General features: G+C 43.5%; 2 protein-coding genes across 2 annotated transcripts; one reads left to right on the top strand and one right to left on the bottom strand.

Moving 5' to 3' along the window:
• Positions 1–349: 349 nt before the first annotated feature.
• On the bottom strand, positions 350–4,127 carry SERP1 (stress associated endoplasmic reticulum protein 1). Its single transcript, XM_077348691.1, has 3 exons — positions 3,834–4,127; positions 3,638–3,713; positions 350–1,750 (listed from the first exon to the last, which is right to left on the bottom strand). The coding sequence occupies exons 1-3, from the start codon at positions 3,915–3,917 to the stop codon at positions 1,710–1,712; spliced, it is 201 nt and encodes a 66-aa protein (XP_077204806.1). The 5' UTR covers positions 3,918–4,127; the 3' UTR covers positions 350–1,709.
• Positions 4,128–4,209: 82 nt separating this feature from the next.
• On the top strand, positions 4,210–24,112 carry EIF2A (eukaryotic translation initiation factor 2A). Its single transcript, XM_077348690.1, has 14 exons — positions 4,210–4,477; positions 5,980–6,049; positions 8,187–8,261; positions 10,243–10,361; positions 10,957–11,056; positions 11,490–11,572; positions 13,135–13,208; positions 13,352–13,496; positions 14,641–14,757; positions 16,248–16,819; positions 20,382–20,498; positions 21,219–21,347; positions 22,921–22,986; positions 23,754–24,112. The coding sequence occupies exons 1-14, from the start codon at positions 4,450–4,452 to the stop codon at positions 23,817–23,819; spliced, it is 1,761 nt and encodes a 586-aa protein (XP_077204805.1). The 5' UTR covers positions 4,210–4,449; the 3' UTR covers positions 23,820–24,112.
• The last annotated feature ends 1,584 nt before the right edge of the window (positions 24,113–25,696 follow it).

The raw sequence follows: 25,696 nt of genomic DNA, 5'->3' as shown, positions 1-25,696 counted from the left end.
TATGATCTTTACCATATTCTTTTAAAGTATCTCCTGGATGGAAGACAGTTCAGTACTAGCATTCCTCAACTGAATAACAGGACTAACAACAATCCACTATTTTGTCTTAATAAGCATCGCAGAGGAGTTGTTTCTTAAATTAGGCATACATACTTATTTACAAGCCTTAAAATACTGGCTGTGCATCCATCTGCAAGACCAATTTTGGAGAACCACATCTGTGCCCATGTATCAGTCTTGGAGATATTTCAGTGCTCACCAATATGCTCCTATGATTCTAAAGAAGGTAGCTAAAAAAGCAACCTTACCTGAAAAGGATTTTGATGTAAATCACTTCTGAAACTTCAAATCAATTTTAAAGTAATTTATTGGAAATAGTTCTTCAAATTACAAACAAGCTTCTCATTTACAGAATGTGCTGACAGCAAAGGGTAAGAAATATAGCCCCCCCCAGTCACTTGCCTATGACAAACACAACCCTGCAGGATTACAGAATTGCTTGCCTTTTTAACCTTTCACTCAGCCCTTTGAATTGTGTATTTCCGTGGTCCGGTTAGCTGCTTAAAAAGGCATTCTCTGAGAGAGTACCTGACTTCATCTTCACCTTGTTATGCTTTGCAACAAGGAGATGTTCTTAGTGTGGCAAAGACATATCAACTTTATGTCTGCTACCCTGTAAAATTCAACTCAGTCTTACATTGTTCTGCTGACTTGTATGAAATTCACATGCTGTACAGGCTAAAGAAATAAGCTTGAGTCACAGCAATATAAAAACGTGGATAGAGCAGTACATTTTTAACCTGCTATCTTGTTCAGATGAACTGTGGTATACCAGGCTGCATGCATGTTAATGCTGTCTGGACTATGATCATAGTATTATGGCACAAGTCACCATGTGATATTTTGTACTCACAACCCACCTTTGTTCAAATTATTCCTGAAGGTACCATCCATCCCAACCAAGGAATGACAGTGTAAGAAACATCAACAGTCAAATACAATATACAACAGCTAAACATTATGGAACATCAGTCTCAAAATGCACCAGAAGAGTTTGCTCCTTTATGTAATCTATGGTCAATTAAAAGCATTGCTTTTACACTAAATTGCTTTAATAACCAATGTCCCAAGAAGCATAGGATAAGGTCTTCTATTGGTAACCATTTGAAAGTTATTGAGATGCCACATGCTAGAGTAAAACTAAGCTACACATACATAAAATGTTCTTTTCAGATAAGCAATAACCACAGAACACCTCCGTTAACCAAGCTGTGTGAGTGCGCTTTGAGCTAGTCATACAATTACTATTTGATAAGCTTAACTTTTCCATTTTAAATAAAACCACTTCCATTTATACAGAAGATTAACAAAGATCAGTGTTTACATATGATGCAGTCACTAAGTATCTACACTGCTTATGCTTTTTATTAACATAAAGCATGAGTTTGATTCACAGAATAAGTAGGTCCACGATTGTAAGTTAACAATAACTCTTTTATTGCTTTATACATGTGATGTTTTTTTCAAGGCACTGTGGCATGGACTAGAAAACCTGGAATGACTTGTGAAGGAACCTGGAATGACATGTGGTCAATATGGAAAGTTCTTCAGAAGCAAGACGACAGCAAATTTAAATTCCAAGTTATCAAACATCAGGAATGAGAGTTCATAGTTCACAGGAGAAAAGTCTTGTTTAAAGATCAGCTTCTTCACATGCCCATCCTGATACTCTGAATAATCTGAAAAATAGCTGCAAAAGGAAGCATATTTAGATATTGCTAACTAAGAAGAATATACATAACTCTAAAATGGTCTTCACTGATAAGGCACTGCCACTGAGTTTTAAAGAAATCCCATGTTTCAAATTACGACAGATAAAGAAGTTAGAACTATATGCTATGCCATATGGTAAAGCGGCTTTGCAGTTTTATGAAGCAGAAGCAGTGTAGTCTGGCAACTGTGGGAAACAGCATGATAAACTAGATGGAGCACTGGCCTAATCCCACCAAGTTCTCTTTATATTGTTAACTGGAGTTGTATTTATATAACTTAACCAAGTTTAAGATATTGAGATAAAGAAGTTCTACTTCTTTGACCACTGTAATATGCAAAACTGCTATTCATGGTTTGCTTCCTAAGCAGTCTAGCAGTAGTTAATAAGCTCTAGGAATTGACAAGTCTATAACACAAAATCAGCTACAACACCACAATATTTCAGCCTTTCATTTATATCTTATTTGGCTAAGCAAACCACCAAATTCCCATGTATTATCAAAAGTTGAGGCCAATAAGCTTAGCAAACAGACAAGCTATCACATGGTAGTCATAATGACAGTGTTCAAGCAGATTATGGAAACCAAGGCTTTTTTTTGTCCTAAGCCACCTGGTGAATAGCAAAACCCCTTTCCATATCATTTTACTATTCAAAGTAAGTGAACCTGAAACCGCCAAAGCGACAAACTTAAGCTTGGCTTTACAAGGAGCAATGCTTTTAAGGCAGCACAGTGAAACTAACATTCTAAGTGGTTTCACAATGGAGTGTCTACTGTGCTGCAATTTAAAATGTCCTGTGAGGACCGTGTAAAGTGTATTCTGAAGCTCATGGAGCACGCTATTAGCCTAACCCACCTCAGGAGTCTATTGGGAAGATAAAATGGGGATAGCCAGGTATGCCACCCCAATCTCCTTAAAGGAAGGACAGGATACAGATGTCATAAGGTAAAGGTATCTTCTGTGCAAGCACCGGTTCATGTCTGACCCTTGGGGTGACGCCCTCCAGCGTTTTCATGGCAGACTCAATATGGGGTGGTTTGCAAGTGCCTTCCCCAGTCATTACTGTTTTACCCCCCAGCAAGCTGGGTACTCATTTTACCGACCTCGGAAGGATGGAAGGCTGAGTCAACCTTGAGTTGGCTGCTGGGATCGAACTCCCAGCCTCATCGACTGAGCTTCAGACTACATGTCTGCTGCCTTACCACTCTGCACCACAAGAGGCTATACAGATGTCCTACTCCATACCATTTAAAGAACTTGTACTATCCTGTTTAGAGAAAGAGCTGTTTTTACATACCCTGCTTTTCACTACCCAAATGAATCCAAAAGCGGCTTACAAACACTTTCCCCTTCCTCTCCGCACCACAGACTCCCTGTGAGGCAGAAGGGGCTGAGAGAGCTCTAAGAGAACTGTGACAAGGCCAGGGCCACCCAGCTGGCTGCATGTGGAGGAGTGGGGAATCCCGATCAGAGTCCACCCCTCTAACCCCTACACCCTGCTGCCTCTCAAACACGGACGAGCAGAAGCCAGGACTGCTTCACCTTGCATGTAAAAGAACAGGGCAGAAGGCGAGCAAGGCGGGTTGGGGAAACGGCACGGGGGTGGGAAGGAGAAGAAGAGCTGGACGGAACTGGCGTGGCACTGCCGGCATCTGGGGGGGGGGGGCAAGCTCCGGCGTCTCCCTGGGCCAGGGCAAAAGGAGGACGAGAGAGCCACACGCACCTGGCACCGGGGCCCTCGAAAGGAGGGCAGGGCCGTGGGGACCAGCTGGATCCCTGCGGGAGCGGGAGATCCAGGCGCTCTCCCGAGGAAGCCACCCGGGGCGGGCGCAGCGGCTGTTGCGGCGGGGCCGCCCTCACTTACCCGACCCGCACACCACGAAGATGAAGAGAGCCAAGAGCCACGGCCCCACCGACGCCTTCTCCTCGGGCGCGTTTCTCTGCGAGGGGAAAGAGCCGCCGCGTCAGCCCCGCTCGAGGGGAGGAGAGAGAGGGAGGGAAGGAAGGGGCCCCGCTGCCCGCCCCGCCGCCCCGCCGCTCGCCCTCCCGCCGGCGCCTACCGAGGTCTTGGCGACGTTGCCGCGCTGCGTGATGTTCTTGCTGTGCTTCTCGTTGGCCATCCGGATGCGCTGCTTGGCCACCATCTTGGCTGCTGGCGCCTGTGGCCCCCCGCCGCCTGTGGCGCTGCCGCTGAGGGACTGAGGCGACCGACTCCGGCTCCCTCCAGGCAAGCCGCCGCGTAAGCAGCAACTGCCCCACGCAGGACACGCCCTCCGGAAGCACGTGACGCAGCGCCGGGAGGTGGGAAGGCGTCGGAGGCCACGACCCGGAACCGGTTTTCGTGGCAAGGCCGGGCTCCCCTCCGGCCTACTAAACGGGGGGGGGGGGGGGGGAACTCACGACAGTTCCGAGCCGCCTTGTGTCCGTCACGCCAGTCTCCGCCGTTTGAACCAATCGGGGCTCGGGGAGGACGCTTCGCCCGCCTCTCCTCGCCACGTCACGAGGGAAGCGGTTCCGCCTCCGTCCCCCGCCCTCCAGCTTCTTCGCGTCATAAGGAAAGAGGCTTCCGCTCGTGAGTTGGCGGCGCGGGCCGAGGAGACGTGTACGCTTTGCAGTCGTAGTCAGTGACCTTGCTCCCCATGACCCGGAAGGAGAGAGGTCGGGGTCCGGCTCAAGATGGCGCCTCCCACTCCACTGCTGGCAGGTGGGTTCGGCGCAATGCATAAGGGTCTCTTCCCCCCTCCCTCCCCCGTGTTGCCACCAGCGAGGTCCTTGTGAGGTCACTGATGCCACGCGGCTGAGTCCTTTGCTGCTCCTGCGTTATGCGCAGTCCGATCCGGACCTCAGAAATAAACCTCGTTATGTTGAATGAAGGGATTGCCACCTTTACCCGCGATTATTCCAGAAATAAGTTATGTGGAATCTAGTTAGGCTTGCCTACAGCCAAGTCCGCCTGTGGCCCTGCCCACTTGAGCTCCGATCCTACAAATTTTCTAAGCCTGTATAGGGTTAGGCTTCCTTCCGGGGTGGGGTGGCAAAACGTCATGATTCAGGATGTACACTTTCTTCTCTTGCAACCTGGGCTTCTCTGGGCTTGCCACTGAGAGAGTTTCTATAAGATGTCCCTTGTTTGGAATTCCACCAGTTATGCAATTCCTGTTTTGTAGAGCTGTGATCCGAGTATAACTGTATAATTGGTGTCAGAGGTTTATTCCTTAAACTGAGTGGGAAGTATTGCGATCACTTAAATAGTAACAGTACACTAGAGTTGAGGATATTTTAATTTTGAATACCCGCTGTGTTGTTAATGTGCTTCTGATCATCCTTTGTTCTGCTTGCCAATTTTGGGGACTAACTGGATCTTATTGGCATTGGTGGTTGACTTCTTTTAAAGCAGTTAGTGTTAATATAGAGTAATGATTGCCAATTACAGTTTCCTTTCTGCAACACATAATATTAAAAACATGGTTAAACATATTATAATATAAGAACATTATAGAGCAGTACAGATCTGAACTTTTAGACAAATAATTAAACTGGTTACGGCTTGCTAAAAGACACTTGAGGTGGGAGTCTCAATCATATACTCTACCTTGTGCAAAACTAGTAAGCATTCTGCATTTCCATTTGCCGTTTTAGTTTCACAGTCTAAATGATATCTTGGTACTGAGTATATTCATCTTACTCTGTGCTTTGTCAGCAAGGTCTGTCCTTTGGTCGATTGCTGTTTAAAGAGGAAATTGCTAAGGAGTGTGCTAAAATTATTTATCCAAGACCTTTCCTTGAGATAAACTGGGAAATATGGGAGAAGGCTTAAATTGGAACATGCATCTTTTTCTTCTCCCTACCACTGAAATGTGGCAGTTCTGACCGAAGGCCAATAATTCTGCGACTGGTATGAGAAAGAACAACTTTGCATTGTTCAGCTGTTTCCTCATAGCTGGCAGCATTGCAGCTGCACAATATAAGTTTCTTGGTCTTCTGTCTACACTACTACTCATGGATTTCAACAGATTTGGAAGGGTGTAATTCCACACTGAGGTTGGTACTGTTAGTTGCTACCTATTCCAAGTCAGTATATTTGATGGCAACTGTAGATTCAAATTTGATTACTCAGTGCTCGGGCCACAAACTTACCTTTTATGTGAAAATCAGGATCAATTGCACTGTAAGTCAAAAGCAATAAATGCTTTCCCCCTCCACTAGTGCGAGGATCTGAAGGACTCTACATGGTGAACGGGCCTCCTCATTTTACAGAGAACACAACATTTGAAAGGTACTTTGCTTTTCAGTTTCATTCAGTATTGTAGCTTGTGGATTTTAAGGAATAAAAATGTCACAGAAACATGTGTTTGTATATAGGCTGTAAATTAGAGCTTTCTTTCTGTGAGCACAGGAGCATGTTTCTGACTGCTGTTTGAATATATCACACCTCTAACCCAAGGTTTTTAGGTGTATAAAAAGGCATCTGAGTCCTCTGTATGCCTTGGAGTGCTGAACTCTATTTTGACCATTAAGCACAAATATAAACACACTTGTCCAATAATTGGAGGGTCGTTAGTTAGTTAATTAATTACATTTGTATACCACCCTCCCTGAGACTGAGGGCAGTTCACATACAATGTAGATAACTATACATTGAACTCAGTGTTGTCAGTAAACTAAAATGCAACAATGGTAATAATAACAACAATAACAAAGATAACAGTTTAACAGGATAGTAATCAACAGGTCCATGGTTTAGGTTTAGCACATGGATTCTGCATTGGCAGAAAGGCGGTCCTTCAGGTACACTGGGCCTTGAAGATGATTACCAGAACTTTTACTGGTAGCCACTGCAGTTGGTGGAGGATGGGCCAGATGTGGGACCTCCATGGTGTTACTGTGAGGGCCTTGGCTGCTGTGTTTTGCACCAGCTGTAGTTTCCGGATCATGGCTAAGGGCAGGCCTGCATACAGCGAGTGGCCGAAGTCTACTCTAGAGGTGACCGTTGTGTGGATCACTGTGGCTAGGTGTTCCGGGGCCAAGTAGGGCACTAGTAGTTTACCTTGGTGAAGGTGGTAGAATGCCAGCTGCACTACCCTTGTAACCTGAGCTTCCATTTAGAGGATCACACCCTCTAGGATCACACCCAAGTTCCTGGCAGAGAAAGCCACTGAGAGCCGTACACCACTCAGGGTGGGCTGGCGCATTTCCTTGCATGGTCCCTTCCTACATAGCCACAGGACTTCCGTCTTTGAAGGACTGAGCTTCAGACAACTCTGCTTGAGTCTTGAATTATGTGCCGCCTTCTGCTTTCTAAGTAATATAGAATAAGGACATCCATGCTCCATTGCCACTCTCCTCCCACCACATTCACAACCCTTGGTCTTTAAACTTGCATGTTAAAAGGACAGGCTGTCAGCAGGTTAATGAAGATAAACTGTTTGGAAATAGAAGTTATAAAAGACTTTGTGCCAATGTAGGGCTATCAAATTAGAGTTGCTTTCAAATGAACTAGAACCTTGAAATGTGATCCATGCGTAGTCTAAGATACCTCAATTACTGGAAAAATTTGAAAACAGGACATTGGTACATTTATCCTTCATAAGATAGGGTTTCAGGTTTCATTATAAAATAGTCATGGTACTTCCAAACCACACAGAAAGCTAAAATTGGGCATCCACATAGCACAAAACATGCTGACTATTACCAAATGTTGGAAGGGATATCTTCCTACATCTCCTACAAATGAGGGCACCAAATATGTAAACCATCTAGAAAACTGAAATTGGATAGAGTAAATGGGACCACTCTAAAACCAAACATAAAAAATGAGCCTTGTATCTAATGCATGTAAGTGTTGTATCTAATTTGGTAGATTTAAAGGCTGTAGTTTGCTTCACTGCAACATTTATTCTTACACATTTTTATTTTTTATTTTTATTTATAATCTTTAATAACTAAAGCATTGTAGTTTCATAGAGCAATACTAAATAGATCTGTTCAGTGGAGCTTAGTTTCAGGAAAGCATTCTTAGAATTGTAGTTCTGGTGTCTCTGAGAGCTAAGCAGTTTTCATTATATTGTATGCATCATATTTATTTTGTTTTCTAAATTTGTAACAGCTTTATTGCCATTTGTTCTATGTATTATATTGTTCTTATTGAATTAGATCCTCTGGTTGTGTTATTGGATCCTCTGTTTTATACTGCCATTTTTAATAGTTCTCTAATTTTGCAATTCTCTTATAATGTCCTTTATTACATTGTTTTTAGATGATGTAATCTGCTTTGAGTCTGAGATAAAGGCACACGATAAATGAACTACATAAATAAATCTTTACATGATAATTTTCAACTTGGTCTAATAATTCCTTTCTTCATGATTTGTGGGATATATTTGAACAGTAATTGAAACCTGTTATATTTTCAGGGATTCTGGGAAAAACTGCAAGGTTTTTGCTTTCAGCAAGGATGGATCCTTGTTTGCTTGGTGCAATGGAGAACAGTCAGTACATCTTTTATTATTTCTTACCCGTGTTAAGAAGTGTGGGGCAATATATTTAGTTATATGAAAAGCGTACTTAGGAAATTCGTTAAATATTCCAATTGTTTTACATTTTTCAAATTATTTAAAACTTTCCTGTCAATTTTTCCAGCTGAAAATATTTCACAGGCTGAAGCATCACAAAATCACTTATCTAAAAATCTGTATATAAAATAATATAACAGTCCCTTATATTTCTAGTGCGTTTGAAAAGTGCTCTAGAAAGCAAGACTGGCATCTAGAATGTATTGGAAACATTTTTACAGAGCAAACAAATATCAGTCAGAAGGTCATAGGAAGGAGTCCACATATGCAACACTGTTGCATTTTTTGTTTGGGTGAGATTCCCCCATCCTTCCCCTAAAAGTTCAATAAATAAATAAAATAAATAAAAACCCTGAGAAGGGGAGAGTAATTTATATAGGAAATTTCTGTGCTGCCTCTCCAGTGTCCCCTTCATGCTGGCTCACAATTAAAATGATAAAACATCAGTGTAAACACAACCTTTTCATCCATTAGAAATTGGGGAGATTCCTGTAGCCTTCTCTGGAGCTTGGAGAACATCTTAGGTCATAGAATCATAGAGTTGGAAGGGGCCATACAGGCCATCTAGTCCAACCCCCCTGCTCCTAAAGCATCCAAGAAAAGTGTGTATCCAACCTTTGCTTGAAGACTGCCAGTGAGGGGGAGCTCACCACCTCCTTAGGCAGCCTATTCCACTGCTGAACTACTCTGACTGTGAAAAATTTACCTTTACCTGCTTGAATTGTACTCCTGATTTCCTTTCCTGGAGAGATTTGGGAATGGAGGCAAGATGTTTAAAGGAAAACTTTCTTGTGAGAGTTCATGGAAATGTTGCTTTTGTATCTCAAGGACACAATAATGAAAATATGTGTACCCAAGCATTTGAAGGCTTGGAGCTCAGCGATCTCTGATACCAACTGAATACCGGATCAGGCTTAAGGTGATGGTACACACCTTCAAGGCCATATACGGTCTGCGTCCTGTGTACCATTTTGGTGTAATGGTTAGGAGTGCGGACTTCTAATCTGGCATGCTGGGTTCGATGCTGCGCTCCCCTACATGCAACCAGCTTGGGTGACCTTGGGCTCGTCACGGCACTGATAAAGCAGTGATATCAGGGCTCTCTCAGCCTCACCCACTCCACAGGGTGTCTGTTGTGGGGAGAGGAATGGGAAGGCAAATGTAAGCTGCTTTGAGCCTCCTTCGGGTAGGGAAAAGCAGCATACAAGAACCAACTCTTCTTCTACCTCAAGGATTGTCTGTTTGCCCATACTCCCCAAAGAGCGACATGCTCCATTCATTCCAACAGGCTGGTGATCCCTTGCCCCAAAGAAGTTTGCATGGCCTCCATCAGAGCCAAGGCCGTCTCAACTGTGGCCCCAACCTGGTGGAACAAGCTCCCCAATGAAATCAAGACCCTATCAGAACTCAAGCAGTTCCATGGGGCCTGCAAAATGGAGCTCTTCTGCCAGGCTGTTGGTTGAGGCCAACATATTGGCCTCACTGCAACATGCATCTTCCTTGCCAGGGAACTGTGATGCTCTGTATTTCCCTAAGTTCATGATTGCTGTTAGACTGTTACGATTCTTTCTTATTCATTGCAAATGCCTCAGTGTGCTTTCTGTTACTCTATGTACACTGCCCCAAGACATCACAGTGAAGGACAGTATATAAATATCTATCCTGTGAACCATTTAATTTTCTAATGTTCCAGAATTTCATTGCTTAACCTGTTTTATGTTATGCTAAATGAAGAACTGTGCTGTTTTCTGTCACGTTGTTTTAAGTTTGAGCAGATTTAGAACGGCACAGCCAAAGCATGGCAGATCTAGAACTGAAATCTGGCTGTTAATTAACCAGTCTAATCAAGCTATGTTGAAGTGACCTCTCTCTCTCTCTCTCTTTTTTTTGGTTCCAGAATAAACATTGTGAATGTCACCAGCAACAAGTTACTGCACTCTTTTGATCTGCCAAAGACCGTTTGCCTTGAATTCTCTCCAAAGGGCAATGTCCTGGCAACATGGCAACCCTACACATGTGAGTGCTTCTGATGTCTGGCGTAGCTGTCCTCCTTGCTACAAGCATTCCTGGGTTGCAGAACAGGAAAGAGCCCCCAAAATCAAACCTTTTACACCAGAGGATAAAGTTGTGTTTAGTTTCTGGTTTGGTTTTGTTTATTTCTGGTTGCTAACGGTGTTCAAGGCAGTTCACAAGGAGGGGAAACAAATCAACTAACCCCCACCCCCCAGGACATTAAAATTCTCTGATCAGTTCTATAAAGCATCATTCAGAGAGCAAAGAAAATCTTCTGGCTGTGCTGGAAGGCCTGAAGGGATGGTATGCATCTCACCTTCTGGCAGAAGGAACTCCACAGTCTCTCTCACAGGTCCCAACCAGCCTAACTCCAGATAAAACAGATTCCCATAAAAAGGCTCTGACTTGGGCAGGTTGATGATTGGGGTAGATTGGAAATATTAGACCTGGCCAGAAAGGAGTGGTGAAGGCAGTAGCAGAACCAGCCTTGCTAGCCCCTGTGGGCCTCCTAAGTGTTCATTAAGGCATCAGACTGAGGAAGGGGAGTTGAGAGGCAATTGTGGCGGCCACGGGTTCCATTTCTGCCCGTTTATTGCAGCTGGCAAAGATGGTGCGGCTGGGGTGCCCAACCTCCAAGTGTTGGATGTGAAAATGGGCAATTGTTTGAAGTCCTTCATCCAGAAGAAAACACAGAACTGGTAAGGAAGCATTTCCAAAATAATTATATTTTTAAAACATGGTTTGAAAATGCACACTTAGTATCTGTTTCAGTTGTGCAGTTTGTCACATCCAAAATCGGCAATCGTTTCGGATGGCTATTCACTCACCACTGGAACCATGTTTATTTTAATTCTGCTTTTCCTGTCTCTTCCATTTTATCCTCACAGCAGCCATGTGAGGTAGGCTAGGCAGAGAGAGGATGACTGGTGCAAAGTCACCTAGCAAATGGCCACGGCAGAGTGGGACTTTGAGCCCGAATCCTAGTCTGACATTTTAACTGCTCCACCATATTATTAATCTTAAAAAGTGGGGGGGACGATATTCGCGAGACCCAGATAACAGCTGATGCGTTGCTTGGTTTTTTTATATTCTCTTCCTTCTTTTTGTTTTCCCCCCTTCTCTAATCATTAGGTGTCCTTGCTGGTCAGATGATGAAAGCATATGTGCCAGAAGTGTTAACAATGAACTGCACTTTTTTGAAAACAACGACTTCAGTATGCAACACCCTTTCTTGTCCTCTAGATAAGCTCTCCCCAAAGTCTTCTCTTTTTGTTCTCGTTAGTTCTATTGTGTGCTTTTTCACTACTGGCTTGTTGTAGCTCTCCGCTTCTAAGACTAGAAGGAGTCAGAGCAGAGCATTCCTTCTGCATGTGGGTAGAATTGCTTTCTAAGATACCCACATCTGCCTTCTCTTAGTGGTGTGGCTGGAAAGATGTCAGTCAGGTGGTGACTTCTCCACTTCCCCTCTCCTGCTGTGGCCCAAAATGTTCCCTTGAAGTGCTGCTGGGAGGGGGAGCCCAAGGAACAGATGCAGGGAAGTTGGAGATCTGCCCAGGGAATTCAGTAACAATCCACCCTTGCTTGTGCATGAGGACGTGATCTGCAGGATCTGACTCAATGTGTATGGCAAAATTCCTAGAAAATGAATGTCGCTGTGGGTAACAATGGCCAGGAAGATAGAAGAATTTTTTTTTTTTAGCCACAGGTGCTTGAGGCATACAGGTAGAAAAACTGAAGGAAAAACTTGAGATCGACAACAGAGGCCTGAAAGAGAATCTGCTATGATTCAAAGTCAGGATGGGATGGCTAGACAGGGACGCCAGACAGCTCAGGTAGCTGAGCCAGGCCCAGCCATACCTATTCTGCAAGAGAGCCCAGCAGCAACCAGCCGCTGAGAGTGCTGCTGCAGCGAAACGGACTTGGTGCAGATATGCTGACCACATCTGCCCAAGATGCCTGACTGATGCAGTACCAGAGCCTGGTACTTGCGAGGCTTAACTGCATGGTGCGGCTCAATAGTGAATTGCGCTCTGAGATGGAACTGGAGTTGAGGGAGGAAGCTGCTTGGCATTTGAAGCGTGGGAGAGGATTTGGGAGCAGCATGTTCTATGTTCTCAATCTCTAAAAAGCTGGAGCACTGGGGTGAACAGAGTAAAATCTGCTTGAGGTGGGGGAGGGGCTCTTGGCCTGCTTCTGGACATAGCTGAGGACAGATGAGACAGCGCAGTTGCCTTGGTTTGACTTCCTGCGGTGCTCTGTGTAGTGGCTGAATTTGGCTTTTATGATGAAGATGCTCCCTAAAATCTAGGCAGTTTGGTTGGTTCTTTAAAGACTTAAGGAAAGCCTTTGTGTATATATATCTGTAATCATTTAGCATTGGGGGATATAATCATATTTTAATGTATCATGTTTGCATAATCTTGAGAATACCTAGTGTTAGGGGACACTTGCTTCTAAGTAGAAACTCTCTTCAGAACTGCTTTGCAGCTGTATAATCCAGGGGTGGCCAAACTGGGGCTCTCCAGGGCATTCCAGGTTTGGCCACCCTGATATAATCTTATTTATAGGTAGTGTAGTCTTCTTAATTGGGGAAGGCACTGGCAAACCACCCCGTATTGAGTGCCATGAAAACGCTAGAGGGCATCACCCCAAGGGTCAGACATGACCCGGTGCTTGCACAGGGGATACCTTTATCTTTTAGTCTTCTTAATACGATCTAGCAAAGCATACCTTTATAGGCAGTGTTCTTAACCTGAGTACAATTGTGTTGTTACAGGTACAATTGCAAATAAACTACATTTGCAGAAAGTCAACGATTTTGTGCTCTCGCCAGGAGATCAGCCGAGCAAGGTGCCTGTTGCTGTGTTGTTGTTTTTTAACAAAATTCATTTCCCTTTTCTTGATATATAAGACTTTTGATGTTATTCTACTGCTCTCTTTGTGCTGTGTTTGCAGGTGGCTTTACCAAATTAACTAAACGTTTTTCGATGCAGGTGGCAGTCTACGTTCCGGGAAGCAAGGGGGCTCCATCATTCGTTAGACTCTATCAGTATCCCGTCTTTGGAGGTCCGCAAGCAGCACTAGCCAACAAGAGTTTCTTTAAGGCTGATAAGGTGACCCTGCTGTGGAATAGTAAAGGTATAACACATTTCACATCCCTTCTCCCCTTTTATCCATCAGTTTAAGCCAGGCTTTCTTGGGGTTTTTTTGGAGGCCCTGGATGGGTTTCCCGAATGGGTGGGAATTATTAATATATTATAAACCAGGGGTAGTCAAACTGCGGCCCTCCAGATGTCCATGGCCTACAATTCCCAGGAGCCCCCTGCCAGCAAATGCTGGCAGGGGGCTCCTGGGAATTGTAGGCCATGGACATCTGGAGGGCCGCAGTTTGACTACCCCTGTTATAAACATTTGTCTTGTTGACCTGCCCCCCCCCCCATGAGCAATGATGGGCTTGGAGGAGTGGAAAGGGGAGGGGCCCCTGGTAGGCACATACTCAGCGATGTTTTCCAACCATATTCTGCACGATTGCACCACTGATGGGGTTTCCTAATGGTAAAAATGTTGAGAAAGGCCTAGTTTAAACATATAAGCTCTCTGGGTTATCTAGCTGTGTAACTAATACACGTGTGTTTATGTGTAATCTCAAACACTAAAAGCAGTATTTTAATATGGGGTTAACATCTTAGCAGAGTTAGTGACAAGTGTACAACCTGGAACCCCACTTCCCTTACTTGACTTGGGAGAAAAATTACTTTTGCAAGCGTTCCTGTCAAATGCTAGAAAAATGTTGAATGTTTTTGTTTATGTTAGTGCTCACAACAGCAATGCTCCCCCCCAAAAAAATAAAAAAGGAAAATTGTTCCCCGCCATGCTTGACAGGTCCCCTTCTCTCACCAATTGCAAAATTTTACCTTGTGAAAGAGAAGACACAAGCAAGCCTATTTTCTTCCAGGAATTATGGGTATTGTAGTTTTCTCTACTGCCTGATTCAGTTCAGGAACAAAGGGGTCAGAGATCCTCACTCTCGTGTCCCAGAGATGTGTTGTGCATGGCTTGAAGATGCTGCTTACAAGGTAGACCTAGTCCAATGGCTACACATCCTGTCATTTGTCTTGGATGTTGGAATTGCAGCTGTGATCTAATTTTTCATGACATCTAAATTGCTACGTGGGAGGGGAAGATGATTATATGTCATTTCTGTTTTCTGTACAGACTTAAATTTCAGGGTGTTACTGAATAGCTTTGTTTGTAAATCTAGTTATATTTTCTACCCGAACAGCCACAGCTGTGCTCGTAATTGCCAGTACAGAAGTTGACAAAACAGGAGCTTCATATTACGGAGAACAAACTCTGCATTACATTGCAACCAATGGAGAAAGCGCAGTCGTACAACTACGTAAGTGATCTCTGAATTGAATGGCGACCTGGAAAGCCTTCTTAAGGTACCCTAGATAAAACAAGCCTTGCTCTGCTGCGTTTGCTCTTGCTTACCAACCTGTGCTGATGGCTTTTCTGCAGGGACTCAAATGTGTGGGCTATTCAGTTGAGGGAGGAAGGTGTGTAAGAGGTGAAACTGAAGCTGTGGAGGAGATGGAAACAGTGGGGCGCCGAATCCAGTCACTCATTCTGTGAGGCTTGGTTGAAACTGGGGTCGGCCAAGTAGAAGCACTCACTGCGTAACTGTATGCCTGCAAAGGGTCTCTTTTAACTTGGGCTGCAGGGTAGCTGCTCTTCATAGGTCACACAGCCCAGTTTAAACAAGATTCTGCATGAGACAGTTCTACACGGGAGGGCCTCAGCTGTCAGCATGAGGCTTGAACTGGGAAAGGATTGGTTCATTAGGGCATTGGTTGATTAATGGGTTTGGTTCTCTTTAACTTTCCTTTAAGCAATGACCTTAATGTGTCAATAAATATATTTATTTCAAGGCCTTGCAACTGAGATTTTGAGCATGTGGCTCAGGTTCTATCTGACAAGTATGTCTGGACAGGCTGCAGGGCCTTCTGATGCCCCATAGCCTTTTCCTGCTTGTCGGACTTACTGGAGGCACATTATAACCTGTACTTAGACTCAGAGCTGGAAAGAGCCGTACAGGCCAACTGGCCCAACTCCCTGCTCAATGCAGGATCAGCCTAAAGCATCCCTGATCAGTGTTAGTCCAGCCACTGCTTGAAGACTACTGGCGAGAGGGAGCTCACTGCCTCCCTTGGCAGCCAATTTCATCACCGAATTACTGTTACTGTAAAAGAAAAATCCCTAGTATCTAGCAGATAGCTTTCTTCCTTTAATTTAAAGCCATTATTGCAAGTCCTATCCTCTGCTGCCAACAGGATCCAGGCAGCTTTCCAGAGCTAGCTTGGTGTAGTGGTTAACAGTGGTGTAGAAGCAGGTTTGATTCCCCACTCCTTCACATGCAGCCATCGAGGGTGACCTTGGGCTAGTCACGGTTCTCTTAGAGCTGTTCTCACACAGCAGTTCTGTTAGAGATCTCACACCCACCTACCTCACAGATTATCTGTTGTGGGGAAAGGAAGAGAAAGGGGCTTGTAAGTTACTTTGAGACTCTTTCAGGTATATATATATATGATTGGCCTTATTCCAACTTGGACAGCTGGACACGTTCCACCCCCCAGGCTGTTTCACAAATATATATATTTATTTATTTATAGAGGAACCACGGATAAGGATAAACAGCTCTTCTTCAGTTGCTAAAAAGGCAACTAAGGATGATCTCTTTTACCACCCCAAAAAAGCTATGCCAGAGATTCTGGGACCTATATTGACAAAAGCCATGTGGCATGGGAGCAGTCGTAAGGAGAGGAATTCAGCAAGATAGAATGAAAGCCTGGCTGGATCCATAGCTTTGACTGTTCTGTTTTCCTCTAGCAAAAAATGGCCCTATCTATGATGCAGCCTGGAATCCCAATGCCATGGAGTTCTGTGTCGTGTACGGCTTTATGCCCGCCAAAGCGACGGTCTTCGACCTAAAATGTGATCCTGTGTTTGACTTCGGAACTGGTCCTCACAACGCCACCTACTACAGCCCGCAAGGACATATCTTAGTCCTCGCTGGATTTGGAAATCTCAGTGGACAACTGGATGTGTGGGATGTTAAGAACTACAAACTGATTTCCAAGCCTCAAGCTTCGGATTCCACGTATTTTGCCTGGTGCCCTGACGGAGAGCACATCGTGACTGCGACGTGTTCCCCTCGGCTGCGAGTTGGAAACGGCTATAAGATTTGGCATTACACCGGCTCCATCCTCTACAAATACGAGGCCCCGCCAAATTCAGAGCTCTGGCAAGTTGCTTGGCAGCCCTGTTTGGAAGGGACGTTTCCAACCAAAGGAGTCAAGTACCACACTGTTCCAAGCAAAGTGCCGGATGATGAGCCAAAGGCGGGCCAAGCATATAGGCCCCCAGCCCTGAGGAACAAGCCCATCACGAGTTCCAAGCTTGTAAGTGGCCGTTGTCTTCACTGTAGGATATGTCATTGCAAACTGTAGCCTCACTTTTGGGGAAGGGTGAAGGAACTTGGTGTAGTGGTTAGGAGTTTGGATTTCTAATCTGGCGAGCCAGGTTTGATTCCATACTTCCCCACATGCAGCCAGCTGGGTGACCTTGGGCTCGCCACTGCACTGATAGAGCTGTTCTGATCGAGCAGTGATATCAGGGCTCTCTCAGCCTCACCCACCTCACAGGGTGTCTGTTGTGGGGAGAGGAAAGGGAAGGTGAACATAAGCTACTTTAAGACTCCTTCTGGTAGAAAAAAGTGACATAGAAGAACCAACTCTTTCTTCTGCAAAAGTTAACAGATCTGTGTTCCATATCAGCCAACTAATTTTAATTTGTCACCTGTTCTGATACTCTTTTCGGTCCACGTGTTTCCTTTTCCTCTCTCCCACACAGCTACACCTTTGAGGCAAAGACATTTAGGTACCTGAGAAATCTGATGTGCGATGTCATTTTATAACATATTTAGCATTTTAGGAACACATGCATAATGTTGACTTATAGAATGCAACTAGTTTTTCTGCTTGCTTAGGTCTTAGCCTCTTGGGGTAAGGCAGGTTGCAAACCTTAATTTAAAAAAAAGCAACACATGCCGGTGCTATAAGAAGGCTTGCTAAACATCAGAGCAAACAGTTTTTCTGTCTATCATCGAACATTAAGAGGCATAGGGTTGGATCCAGGCTAAATTGGCAATTTCTACTAATTCCCCCTCCCCCACTGTGGACCTCCTTTTCCCTAGGAAGCGGAATGGAAAGGAAGGGAAGCTATTTTTTGCAGCAGAACATTGTAGTCTGTATCCAGCTGGTAGCTTGGCCTCTCCCTCTCTCAAATCCTGGTCTGTATTTTCAGAATGAACCAGAGGAAGCAATGCCCTCTGACTTATTGATGGTTTGCATACTTCCTGCAGACTCTTCTGCTCCTCTTCATCTCTGTGCCCATCCTCCTACCTTGCTTCATACTTCATGGGAACCTGCTTGATGACTAAGTGGGATATACCTGTTGTTCTGCGAAGAAGGAATGATGCCCATTATCACAAGAGAATTCTTGTGGTGAACTCTCTTGTAACGAACTCTTTTCTCCTGAGGATATACAGTTAGGCACCCATCCCTGATGAATTCATTCTAAAAGATTATGTCTTAAAAGTGGACAAGGTGCTTCCCCCTCCCCCCTTACTGTAATACAGTAAAGACCTGAGACACGTAAGCAAAAGGAAAGTTAAACCGTGTTGATAAAAGGCTTGACCACAAGTCACTTTTTATTCTGTGGTTATGGTTCCAAGAGCTAATTACGAAAATTATCAGCTGCAAAGAGCTGCAAGCCTACTTATAAACAGTATTAACAGGAAACCACCAAATGATGCCTACCTAGGCATAAATACAGAACGAGAAAGCTTGCAGACATAATGCAAGAGCATACACTTGGAGGTTACTAAGTTGCTAAGGCGGCATCTGAGCTGTGGCAACCAAGTGCTTGTGTACACCCTCCTGTTGTGCAATTCTGTGTCCCCCCCCCCCTTTCTGCATTGTTCTGGCTAGTTCCAATAATCTCTGATAGTCTTATCTTGCGCAGCTGCATCCCTAATTACGGGGCTGATTTTATTGTCCTTCCTTTGTTCCTGCAAAACAAGCTCCAGGTACTGTGGACTTTAGTTCTACATTGAGTTGATGACATTGTCTTGAATCACAGTTGGAAGATGGGAAGCAGGTGAAGGTGGGAGAATCCCATCTCGTAACCATGATTAAAAGGGAGCCAATGCTAATAATAAGGGAGAGCCAGTATGTAAGATGGCTGATGCAATTATTGCCTCTGTATATTAGTGACTGGAAAACAAAATTAGATTTGTGCATTAAAAACATTGAAAACTACTTTAAATTTTCAATTAGGGGTAGATTAGCACTTGGCTAATCCAAGATGAAAAAACATTAATTCAGCCAGTTATTTATTTATTTATATTTTTCTGGTTATCAAAATGGATGAGCCTGAACAATTCCCCTAACATTCAGGATTTTATGGGACCACCAGACATCTGGAGTTAAAGCATTTAAAGGGACCAAGATCTGAGTCCATTTAAATTCCTTGGACTCATGGAGCAGAAAAATGTGACATTCCTGAATATTTACTGAATCTGAATACCATGGGAATATCAAGAAATACCGATATTTTTCGAATTCAGTATAAGGTAAAGGTATCCCCTGTGCAAGCACCGGGTCATGTCTGACCCTTGGAGTGACGCCCTCTAGCGTTTTCATGGCAGACTCAATACGGGGTGGTTTGCCAGTGCCTTCCCCAGTCATTACCGTTTACCCCCCAGCAAGCTGGGTACTCGTTTTACCCACCTCGGAAGGATGGAAGGCTGAGTCAACCTTGAGCCGGCTGCTGGGATTGAACTCCCAGACTCATGGGCAGAGCTTTCAGACTGCATGTCTGCTGCCTTACCACTCTGCGCCACAAAAGGCTACTGTACCAAGTTGTTAGAAACTACGGATTCAGTATACCCGAACCCAAAAAATGCTGTTGGGCGATGGTGGTTGGGCACATGCAAAAAAAGTTTCTAACAACTTGGTACAGTAGTTGCCTACAAAAGATTGCAAAAATTAATGGGTAAGATGAAGAAGAAAGCTGCTTGTTCTTTTTATGAGTCTCCGTATCAAAAACTTTTAAAAAAAATCCAGCATTATTGTAGTCCGTCAGCCCCCCCCCCCATTTGACTAATAGTGTTCTGTCGTAACTTAACCCTTATTGTGTAGCTGAACTTAAACCAGCCTGATAACAAATATAATCGTGGTTGTGGAATGGGCAAGACCTAAAATAAAATTAAGGTAAAGATCATCATGGGAGGGTTCTACTTTTCCATGTTTCTTTAGTCTTGGGGCTGCTTCACAAATTACAGATTCCTTAGAGATGACATCCATGGAGGGCATGGTACAAAACCTGCATTTCATATAGCTCAGATATGGAGACGTGAGCTGGACCAGACTCCCAAAGCAATTGTAGCTGCCTGCTTACAACTCAACCAAATTTTTAAGAAAGGTACACTAAAAATGAACTACTTTTTTCACAAGCAGCAAGAGAGAGATTTCAGATTTGAAAACTGCATCTCTCTGTAGGTTTCATCTGGGATGCCTGAGGCATGCTGGAACATGCATCTCGCAAATGTGGAGCCCATAACTGCTTGCCGTGGGTTTTTATTAGAGTCTTGCCACCTGTGAAATGGTAGCTGTGCATGCCAAAATACACATCCAACTCCCAGGTTGCTGACTAAAGGCTAGCATGTCCTTCAGGAATAGAGAATTTGTCCATTTCTGATATGGATCATCATGTGATGTACTTTTATGTTACCCTCGCTGACAATGTGCATGGGTTTCACAGTTCTTCACATCAGTGAGAGTTCTGCATAGGAATTATATAGGCTTGAACCTAAATGTTGATAAAATGTCCCTTTTTAATTGTGAAGTTTGATCATGCTTTTCAGTGACACTTTACCCCCTCCCCTTTGCTTCCTTTTAGCATGAGAATGAGCCTCCGCAGAACATGAGACCACAGTCAAAAGGTAGTGATAAGCCATTATCTAAAACAGCGCTCAAGAATCAAAGGAAGCACGAGGCGAAGAAGGTTGCTAAACAGGTACAGCTGGTGTATAATCCTCTTGGGGGCAATGTCAACTTGTTTACTGGGATGCTGCATAGAATTCTCACCTGTTTGTGAACAAAAAGTAGCCGATTTCTGAGGCGATGGAGAGTTCCTCTCAGTCACCAAAACAAAATCATTGTTTTGCGTGATGTAGTAGAAGCTGGCCGATTGTATTCAAGCACTGAGCAAATTTACACGTGAGATTCTTATCATAGCTGGTAGCACAAGGCGGCTTGTGTGGTTCTTCTTCCCTTTGATCCTCAAAACAAGTTGGTAAGATAGGCGAGGCTTTCCAGAGCCAGCTACCTCTCTGAAGGTCGCCTGAAGAACATCACGGTAAAATTGGGATCTGCACCCACTCGAATTGTTATACCTAACTGACTCATCCTACTCCGCTTTGAGGGGAATCAAACAAGTCAGCTAGGAAATACAAATCTACACAACTACATTCTAAGGTGGGGTGAGCAAGTATATAGAAGGTGTACAGCATTTTAGAAGAGTATGTGTATGATTTCCTTAAATCCAAGAAGGGCCGAATGATTGCAAAATTTCAAGGAGTAAAGCACTCTGTTCTTAAATACAGATACAATCAGGATTAAAGGAGGAGTATAACATAACCAGGAGGGGAAGCTTGCCATATTTAAAGTGAAATCTATTCTTATAATAGTTGACTGTAATACTGAGCTGCAAAATGATTCATTTTCTTATTTAAAGGAAGCTAGGGCTGAAGGAAACCAAGAAATTGCTCCGGGCTCACCTGTGCTGAATGCAGCTCACGCTGTGGCCCCCTCAGTAACATCAGGAGATCCTGAGGTAGATAAGAAGATAAAGAACCTGAAAAAGGTAGGGAGGTTCTCCACTGAAAAAGTTTGCTTGTTATGGTGGTCCTCTGCTGCTTCACGATAGCTTCTGTGATCTTGTGGAAAATGTGTTCTCTGCTTCTAAAATTACTATCCCTCATCTGGACCTCTGGATGCATTTCAGGAAGGACAGCTGGTGGTACCACAAAAAGGTTGCCATGGAGGGCAATCAAAGCATTTGAAGATTCCAAGCTAAGCCTTCTCTTTCGTCAGTCACGGTCTTCTCTACCACGACAAAACAGACAAGACGGCATCCATTGGGCAATGGAGTCCCACATGGCTTTGGCAGCCACCCACCTGTCCTGCCGTATACTCAATGGAATAATGCTGGCTAGAGGGTGTTAGAACCTTGAATAAGGGATACGTTTTCCCAAGCCTTACAGGCCTTATAGCAGTATGACCAGATAGGGAGTCTCATGAGCAGCCTCTGGGCCTTTAATGACAACAAAATCGAAATGCAGCCACGTGGATCTGCAAATGATTATCATGCAAAAGAGGTGCGTGATCATTGCCTGCTTGCTGCTTTTTTCCATTGGATGCGCTCACTTAGCTGCTTTTCTCATATTGGTAAAGAAGCTGCAAGGATGCTGCTGATCAGAACATGGCATGGACAGAGAAGTTAAGCTTCCGTAGCCTCTTCTCATCACCACTGTCTCCCATCAGATTCAGAACCTTTGCCGCTGCTTTTCTCTGAGGTTTAATTTTCTTATCAGGAAGTAATAGCAGATGCGCCCACTACATAACACAGCATCAGGCTCTATAAGCTTCCTTCCCCAGCAGCCGATGACATGGTACTTGAGCCAGGAATGCTACGTCACCTGGTGTGTAGCTAAGTATTACTTAGACAGTAAGGGAGAAGTTGCCATAGGCTAGGCAAAACATCTAGTCCTGTTATTCTTTTCTGCCAGTGGTTCAAGTGTGGCAGAGACGGTATTTAGAAGTAGCAGGATTCAAATATATATCCTGCCACTGATTCTGAAGGAGTTCCATAGCCGCTGTACAAAATAAAAGTAGTGACACTCTGACTCTCACAGGTATGTGGTCCCTCCCTCTTCCCTCTTTCCCAGACACACACACAAACTCCTCCCCCCCCCCCCCCACTCCCTTCTTTCTCCTTCCCTCTTGCCTCCTCTGCTGGCTGCCTCCCTGCTTCTTCTGGTGCTTCTCCTATGGACATTATATCCATACCCATTTCCGTCCGAGGGGGTGTGCCAGAAGATGCGTTCCACATAGAAAAGTGACATTAATCTTATTTGAATGACTTGTTTAGAACCAGAACTGACGTATAAAGTGAAAGGACAAGGTGAACTAGAAGTGAACTGAATGGATTAATGCCTTCACAGACACACACCCTGGCTTGCTGATCTGTGAAGCCCACTGCTTGAGGTTCATTCCATGTGGATAGATGTTGGGTAGGAGCGCAAGGGCATCACACAAGAATCCTTGGAGGGTGTCCTTAGAGAACAATAAAGGACATTTGCTCATTTTTGCACCATGGAAAGCAGTTAAAACTTGCTGCTTCTTGTCGGTCTTTGACATGCTTTGTTTCCCCACAGAAACTAAAAGCCATTGAGCAGCTGAAAGATCAAGCAGCCACAGGCAAGCAGCTAGAGAAAAACCAGGTATGCCAAATGTATTAATGCATATTATCCATTGAGGTGGTTTATATATCACTTGAAGGATGGGAGTTGCTATTCAGTCTGTCTTTAATTTGTTCTGAAGACAGCTAAGATTACTAGAATAAGATTAAGTCCCCTTTGTCCTTCGAATTAAAAACAAGAGCTCCAAGCTTCTTCCAAAGAACCTGTAACATAATAATCATAGCATTTTACAGCACTCTTGTGTTTAATGCCCTTTATACATCTTTGTAATTCTGCTTTGTAAGGTAGGCCTGTAGTATTATACTGTAGATGAGAAGGCACAAATTTGCCAGCTGTCACCTAATGGACCAGGAATTCCATGATTACAACCTTGTTTTTAGTCATTACATGAGCTTAGCATAATGTGGGCTTGAAGAGGAAGACTATAATGTAGGCCACTCTGAATAGTCAGAGCTCCCAGGACCACTCGTGTTGGGTGGAGCTCTAGAAAGGCATAGACAACTTTATGTACTCACGAAGAGCCTTACTGAATAGTTGCAAGCATAGATGACTTTAAATGGGATTAGCTAAATTCATGGAGAAGTCTATTAATGGATCTAGCCATGGTGAGCTAGGGATGGGCATGAACCGGTTCACGAAACAAAATTTGTCACGAATGTGGCCTGGTTCGTGCCCTCCAAACATTTCCGGGACCTTTATTTTTACCCATTAGAATGTCATTGCACTGTGGTCTTGGCTTAATTCTTTGTTATAAACATCTGACAGCATCCTGTGCTTGTATGTTCTAGATGGAGAAGATTCAGAAAGAAGCTGCCCTTCTGAAGGAGCTAGAAGATTTGGAGCTGGGCATTTAGAGCTTTATGGAAAACAAATCTTACGGTTTTGTCCTGAAACATAATTTGATTTATTAATAAATTACTAAAATGTACACTTAAAATATTTGCTACATTTTCTCTCCCTGCCTCTTACTATCTGAACAATTTTGAATACAAATGCTGTAATTCAGAACTAAACACACATTTGCTGTGTTTCAAAGCAGTATTACTTCATTATGCCAAGTCCTTATTTTTTATGCAAGAATTCAGTGTCACCTACAAATGTGATACTGTGATATTGATAGTAAAAATAAAAAATTAAAAACAGTGAAGATCTGTGCGGAGTGACTCTGGGGTAATTCTGTATGGGATTGCATTGACATTTTCTGATTAAGTGGTGCAAATCTTGAAAGTAAATGAGCAACTAGGATAAAAGAGAAACAGATTGTTTACCAAGTTCCATTAGCATTCCTGAGAGAGAGAATAAACGTTTAGAGTTTGTGAAGAATCAGTTACATTATGTATTCTGGCCCATGCTTAAATTGTTCGGAACAGAATATAATTGAGATTCTTGGCCAAGAGAGCTACTGAAGACCTTGAGAATGCCTAGTAGAATATTTGAATTGTTTCCTTTAAGTGCCATACTACAAACTAGTCAGGAAATAAGCTTATTAGAGGAACTGGGTGTCCTAGAGACAAGTCCAGATTTCCTTTGAATGTGAACAATTAAGACATGTAGTTCTTTGGATCCAGATAATTGAATTTGGCTAGGTTTAAGGCTGGAATAAGTAAATTCGACTTGCATGCAGCTCTAGAACAGATATAGAAAATTGCAAATTCTTTTCAAATTTGCAGGGCAGAAAAAATGACACGTCAAAGTGCATTTTGTGTTTTGATTGGAATTTTTCAGAATTTGTAGTTTTTGAAAAGGAAAAATGGAGAAGGGAATGATCAGATACGTGAACTTGGATACAGTGGCTGTAGAGGGGTTGCAAATGGGTGGATAGGCTGTCTTGCTGGGATCAGAAAGCTTAAGACAATAAATGAGCATGCATGAACATTTTCATGTTCTTTATGCTAAAATGTTTTTTATGAGTGCTAGAAAACATGCTTTATTTGTGAAGACACTGGAGTTTCTTGCGTTCTCCTAGCTAAATGTGACTTCAGGGATCCACTGTGTGTAGTTCCTGTGCTTTGGGTAGTATTTCATAGTTCAGACAGGCTTGGGAATTGGTATAGCTCACAACAGCCTATATTGTATTTGAATAGAATTAACTTGAAATAAACATAGAGACCTACAGACTTGACCTTAATAAGATTGACCTCATTTCCTTGCGACTGCTAATTCATTCATGGAATGTTGCAAATAGTTTTGATAAGAAAGCACTGTCATGCCTGAGGTGTTTGAGTTCATAACTGAAAAAAACTACTCATGTCTTCAGAAAACTCCACAACAGTATCACTCCACAACATCTTACACCAGGGGTAGTCAAACTGCGGCCCTCCAGATGTCCATGGACTACAATTCCCAGGAGCCCTTGCCAGCATTCGCTGGCGAATGCTGGCAAGGGCTCCTGGGCATTGTAATCCATGGACATCTGGAGGGCCGCAGTTTGACTACCCCTGTCTTACACGGTTGCCTTTCAAGAGCCAACACATTCAATATGAAACACGAATAAAGAAGGTAACTTAAATGCATTGTTTCATTTTAACATTTCCTAATCTTGCATTTTCTTACTGCGATTCTAAATAAAGGCAATTAGTTTTTTCAAGTTTACCTAAAATTTATTTTTGATGCTACTCACATTATCCCCAATATTTATATACCAGATTTTTCCCTTATTACTGAAATTTTTATTGTTTATACCCTAAAATTTCCCTCACTTAAATTTTTCCTTCTACACCTTAATTTTTTC

Source organism: Paroedura picta, chromosome 8, assembly GCF_049243985.1.
Source record: "Paroedura picta isolate Pp20150507F chromosome 8, Ppicta_v3.0, whole genome shotgun sequence".
Classification (NCBI taxonomy): domain Eukaryota; kingdom Metazoa; phylum Chordata; class Lepidosauria; order Squamata; family Gekkonidae; genus Paroedura; species Paroedura picta.
This window is presented reverse-complemented; position numbering and strand designations above follow the sequence as displayed.